Source organism: Sinocyclocheilus rhinocerous, unplaced genomic scaffold (assembly GCF_001515625.1).
Source record: "Sinocyclocheilus rhinocerous isolate Xijiao unplaced genomic scaffold, SAMN03320098_v1.1 scaffold1402, whole genome shotgun sequence".
Classification (NCBI taxonomy): Eukaryota; Metazoa; Chordata; class Actinopteri; order Cypriniformes; family Cyprinidae; genus Sinocyclocheilus; species Sinocyclocheilus rhinocerous.
The window spans coordinates 114,453-120,717 of record NW_015640486.1 but is presented as its reverse complement, the minus strand read 5'-3'; the positions used below and the strand labels follow the sequence as shown (position 1 = coordinate 120,717).

At 39.1% G+C, this 6,265-nt stretch overlaps 1 protein-coding gene across 1 annotated transcript in view; it reads right to left on the bottom strand.

Moving 5' to 3' along the window:
• Positions 1-539: 539 nt before the first annotated feature.
• LOC107753223 (ribosomal protein S6 kinase alpha-6-like) overlaps positions 540-6,265 on the bottom strand; it is a 27,746-nt gene continuing 22,020 nt past the window's right edge. The window contains exons 16-21 of the mRNA XM_016569346.1: positions 5,374-5,463; positions 5,142-5,300; positions 2,844-3,005; positions 2,692-2,768; positions 991-1,272; positions 540-543 (exon numbers count right to left, since the gene is read on the bottom strand). Coding sequence (XP_016424832.1) covers positions 540-543; positions 991-1,272; positions 2,692-2,768; positions 2,844-3,005; positions 5,142-5,300; positions 5,374-5,463 — 774 coding nt within the window. The remainder of the gene's footprint in view (positions 544-990; positions 1,273-2,691; positions 2,769-2,843; positions 3,006-5,141; positions 5,301-5,373; positions 5,464-6,265) is intronic.

Sequence of the window (6,265 nt, the reverse complement as noted above, 5' to 3'; positions counted from 1 at the left end):
CCACACCGGCGATGACATGACTGCGGCGCCAAATCATTTATGTCCCCACGCATCATGTACGTCGTCACGTGTTGACGTCATAAAACTGCGATCGGTTCGTGAGATCGGCCAAGTTAGTGAGTACCAAATCGAGTCATAAAATATGATTATCGGCCGATAGCGATCTCCGGCCGATCGATCGGAGCATCCCTACTTGAAAGTAGGCATGGGCCGGTATGAGATTCTGACGGTATGATAACCTTAGATAAAAATACCACGGTATCACGGTATTGCGATTACAGCTCTAAAATATGTTATTTTTAAATGTCTGGGTAAAAAAAAAAAAAAACTTTTTGGAGGAAACTAGTTGACGTTAGCTAGTTAATTAGCCATGTTATCTGCCTCGGTAGCAAGCCAAATAATATTTATTTCAACACTGAAACAAACGGCGGGTGGGTCTCTGTCTTGATCGAGGGTGAAAGAGGGAGAAAACCGAAGATGACAAATATGTAGTTTATGTTCGACTTGGAAGTATTTATTTAGCGGTCGGCGCTAAAATGTCATCTGTACGGAACACCGTTGTGTACGGAACATGGTTACTCTACGTTACCCGAAAAATTCCCATAGGACAAGACTTCGTCTTTTTCGACAGGGGAAAAAGTTCCAGGGATTCATCTCTTTCGGCCATCCTACACACTGGTGACTCTCACTGACCGCTTGCAGCAACCGGAGGAGGAGGGGTCGTGTGACTCGTTATGCTCTTCGCTGCACACAACTGAGGAAGTCCTGCACTTTCCGTCTTTGAAGACACGTTAAAAAACTGCGCATACCGCATGAATGGTATAACGGAAAATTTTAGTGGTTTTGAAACCGTGACTTTTCCAAACCGCGGTATACCTTGAAACCGGTTATCGTCCCATGCCTACTTGAAAGTGGACAAAACCGGCTTTTTTGACAAAACGTGTTTAGGGTTCAGATGTGTGGAGAATAATGCATGGCAATCAGCCAATTTTTTTTTTAAAGTGGCGTTTATCGGTTTTTGTAAATGAACTCTTCATATGTACCATAAAGGCCAAGCCAGCCACTGACTGGTCGCCTGCACCAGATATATATTTTAAGCCAGGAATGTTGTTGAACTGTGACTCGTCATGAACGCATGATAACTCGTCTGCTACCTTCGAGGAGTCGGACACCGAGTCCCAGTTTCCTCCGCTCAGGGAGAACTTCCCGCTGCCGATGCGCAGCAGGATCTCCTCCGGCGTGTCGTTGGGGCCGTTGGCGAACGGTGTGTACCTGCACAGAGAAACACAGGATTCACATGCATTCGCATTCATTTAGCCTTATCTGGCTAGTTCAGAATCCAGTTTCCATGCAATGTTTGTTTGGTTTTTGTTTAAAAAAAAAAAAAGTAATGCATCCAATCATGTACCAATATAGAAACAAATTATTTATGGAATGTAGTTGATTTCATTTTTTTTAATGAAATGAAATTGTATTTTATTTCTTAAAATTAAGAAATCCATTGATTGTTCAGCCTACTGCTGTAATGTGTCAGACTGTATATTAATGCTGTAGTAATTAAATCACTGTGGCAAGAAATGCAAGAGATTTTTGGCCAGGACACTCCTGTGAAATAGATTTTTAATCTCAGATTAATAAAGTTCTTCGTTAAATAAAAAATTAAATAAAACCTCTTTGTCATTTTGTTACGTATTTGGATTTGATGTTTTTCATTTGTTTTATAAACGATCCAAGTTAAAATGTTTTATTAAATTCAAAATAGACCGTGATTACTCTCATTTCAAAATTAATATTATCAAGCATTATTTTATTTTGATCTACAGTCTTGTGAAAAATACACAGAAATAAAACAGCAGCTATACAACAGTACTAGTTTATGAAGAGCCTAATGATTGATCCAAAAAGTCTATATAACAAATAATACATATTTAATCAGTAATTTAATAAAATAAATAGTTTTGTTTCAGATGGATGAGGAAAATATTTAATATTTGGAGTTTGTCGAAAATCATATGTAAAACTGCAGGCGTGCAGTTACTGTCGACAAGACGGTGTTTATTTATTTGCAATATAATTTTATTTCTAACGGATGAAAAAATAAAGTAGGGTGTATGCAAGGAGCACATTTTTGAGTCATTATATGAAAATGTTAAATACACTATTTTTAAAATTTATTTATTTAGTATTATTATTTATTTTTTACAAAACGCAATATGCAAAAATTCATCAATTTAGTTTTTAACTGCATCTAAGAAAAAAAAAAAAAAAAACAGCAAAGAATAATTTAATGTTATTTGCAAAGTGTATTAGCACAATGTTCTCTCATGATTCAAATAATGTTATTAACATCTCTTTTATTTTGTTTCAACAGGTAACATTTTGGAAAGGAGACCTCCGAACTCTAAAACAATGATTTTTTTCTTTAATCAAAACAAACCAATGAAAAACTTCTCAATTGGAAAAGCTTGGCTTTCTCTGCCACATCAACCCACAGCTGGCTTGACTGCATTCTCTTTACTCATCTCCATTACTCTCCATTTCACAGCAACAGCTCTTTTTGTTTATTTAAGAATGGCACCGTCCTTTACGCACACCATGTTATCAGTAAAATGCCGAATTGACAGCTGTTTGTTTTAAAGCATCTCCACTCTGTCAGTAACAGAAGAGAAGCTCTGCAGATGTCACACAGACCCCGCCAGCATGGTGTAGAGCAGGACTCCCAGACTCCAGATGTCGCAGGCGGCGTCGTAGCCCTGCCGCATCAGCACCTGCAGCACATCAGAGACACGTGAGCGAGGTCTGTCTGTCTGTCTGTCGGTGCATGCGCAGCCGCAGAGCCTCACCTCAGGAGCCACGAAGTTAGCCGTGTAGCAGGGAGTGAGCAGCAGCCCGTTGTCTCCTCGCAGCTGCTTGGCGAAGCCGAAGTCACAGATGCGAATGGAGTCGGGGTTCCCTGAATCGTCCATGTAGAGGATGTTGCTGGGCTTCAGGTCCCTGTGCACCACCTGCAGGAGGAGCAGATCGTCACCGCATCAGCATCTGCAAACGCGCTGCTGCTCACACGAGACTGTTAAGACTAAGAGTCAGTCGAGACTTCTGATAGCTCAGTATCTATGTGCTCTGAATCTGCTTAAATAGAGTGACTCCCCCCCCCAATCAGTTTCACACTAGGACAGAGTATTTAAACCACTCACGTCATTTGCATGCACCAATACACAGTATATAATCAAAAAAAAAAATCATAAAACATTTTAAAGCATGCAAAATGCCATGTAGAGACTTCTGTGGACTTATCAAGCATGGGAGCTCTGAATATGAATGAATTATGAATATGCTTCACGAAGGCCATTAGTGTATGCTAAAACGTGCCCCTTTTAGACTTGCACACTATTCATTTACTAACTGCTTGCTTTCTTTAAAAAAAAACAAAAAAAACACTAGCTTCTCTATTCTTTTTGTATTCGGTTTTCTTTTATTATTATTATTATACAATTAACAAAAGCAAAAAAGGCCTCTTAACACTAGCTTGCTCTATTGATTTTCTATTCTATCAGTTTTCTTTTTATTTATTATATAATTTTAAAAAAACTTGCTGCATGTACTGCGTTAAGCTAACTGAGACTTGTTATAGCACTTGCATGTCATTGCTCTTTTGTTGATTTTGATTGCTTCTATTGTCCTCATTTGTAAGTCGCTTTGGATAAAAGCATGATAAATGATTAAATGTAAACGTGTTCAGACTGACACATCAAGTGAAAGTAGAGAGGCGTCTCATTTTAAAATGCAAATTCAGTTAGCAAAATAAAAGCAAGCAATTAAATGCAACTATCCTTGTTAAACATCAAATACTTGGATAATTCATTGAATTCCAATATATAGCACAAGTAATGATGTTTCTATGTACAGTATGTTTAACAGGATTACTGTCCTTCATTAATAAGAAAGCATGTGTGATTATTGTAACGTCATGTTTAGAACAACTGATCAATTGAGTATCAGAAGAGCTGTTAGTTAACCTACAGCCCAATTACAAATCCAGACGATGAAGCTGACGATGAAACTTTTCAAATCTGATTTTCTGAAAATTTCCAAATAACTTTTTTTTCCTTTTAATAATTCATTTCCTGGATTATTATAGGTAAAATAGTCAGTTCTTTGCATTCTCAACATGCCATTTACATGATTTGTGCAGAACTGATGAGATTTTGAGAGCTGGCAGATGGGGGAATAAATAATAGAAATGAACAGTATTTTACAGTAATTATGTTTATGACTGACATATATACAATAACTTATTCTTGTAAATGAGGTCTACAGTAATTCACAACTGTGACCACTAGAGGGTCCTAATAAGTCTTAAAATAATTTTCATGCAGACTTCCTCACCAAACTGTACATGTCTACTAGATAATATTTACAACACAGCTAGATTTCAAATGACAAATTTGACTCTGCATTTCTTCATACGAGTAAACTGCATGATGATCTCTAGCCGTCAAGACCATGTGCAATTTTGCCTGGTTTAGAAAATATGTGACCCTGGAGCACAAAAGCAGTGTTAAGTCGCTGGGGTATATTTGTAGCAATAGCCAACAATACATCGTATGGGTCAAAATTATCAATTTTTCTTATATGCCAAAAATCATTAGGATATTTAGCAAAGATCATGTTCCATAAAGATATTTTGTAAATTCCCTACTGCAAATACACCAAAACTTAATTTTTGATTAGTAATATGCATTGCTAAGAACTTCATTTGGACAACTTTAAAGATGATTTTCTCAATATTTAGATTTTTTTGCACCCTCAGATTCCAGATTTTCAAATAGTTGTATCTCAGCCAAATATTGATGTATAAATCTCAATTTCAAAAAGTTGACCCTTATGACTGGTTTTGTGGACCAGGGTCACATGTGTGTGATAATTACTTCACTAAACTATCATGAAGAAGTGTCAGAATGGTCACAAACATTTATGATTACGATGATAAATTCAAACAATGTTAAAAATTATCACTTTGCAATTCTGCTTTTGTAGAGCTAACATAACCAGCAGCAGCAGACACCAGACAGCTCGTGGTAAACACGGCTGTGCCTCCTGTTAAGCGTGGAGTGTTTAGAGTGAGGGCAAGCGTCTCTCACCCCCTGGCAGTGCAGGTAGTCCACAGTTTTGGTGATGGTGTAGAGCACAGCGCTGGCCTCTCGCTCCGAGAAGAACTTCTGCCTGAGGATCTTATCCAGCAGCTCGCCGCCCTTCATCAGCTCCGTCACCAGATACACGAAGCGGCCCTCGTCGTACACCTGATACACACACACACACCTGAGTGAGCCACACACACAGCTGGAGACCAGAGACCAGAGCCGCGTCACTCACGTCCTTCAGCGTGATGATGTTGGGATGCTGGCCGTACCGCATCAGGATCTCGATCTCCTCCGACGGGTCGCGCTTGCTCTTGTCAATGATCTGTTTGACACCAGAACAGTGAAGACATTACACCACGGGCCGGTTGCACCAGCTAGACGTAAAAATGCTGGGTGTAAGCCCTGCAACGTCCAGCTTTACGATAAATATTTACACATGTTGCACCAAATAAAACTACAGCCAGGCGCAACTACGCTCAACATGATGCTCATCCACGCCAACAGTGATAGCTGAGACGACATTCACGCTGCAATGGCTACAACTACTAATAATAAAGAACCGAACTGCCACCGTGCCATGATTTCATTGAGTAAACATTTCTTAACAAGATTGCTGATTGATTCCGTGTTTTGAACGAATCGGTTGAGTCAAAGTTTCATTAGCCCATCATGCATAAACATCTGGGGCCGGTTGCACCAGCTAGATGTAAAAAAGCTGGGTGTAAGCCCTATGCTGGGCTTTGCAATGTCCAGCTTTACGATAAATATTTACACCTGCTGCACCAACTAAAATTACGACCAGGCACAACTACACTCGGCGTAGCTGCACATCCACGCCAACACATTCTCCTGCAGTGATAGCTGAGACGACATTCACGCTGCAATGGCTACAACTACTAATAATAAAGAACCGAACTGCCACCGTGCCATGATTTCATTGAGTAAACATTTCTTAACAAGTCTGCGTTTTTTTATCTGAAGTCTCCCTGCACACTCTCATGACAGATTTCTTCAAACAAACATCAGAAATGAAGGTGACAGTTTAAGTAAAATATGTGACCATGAAGCACAAAAGCAGTCTTAAGTCGCTGGGGTATATTTGTAGCAATAGCCAACAATACATT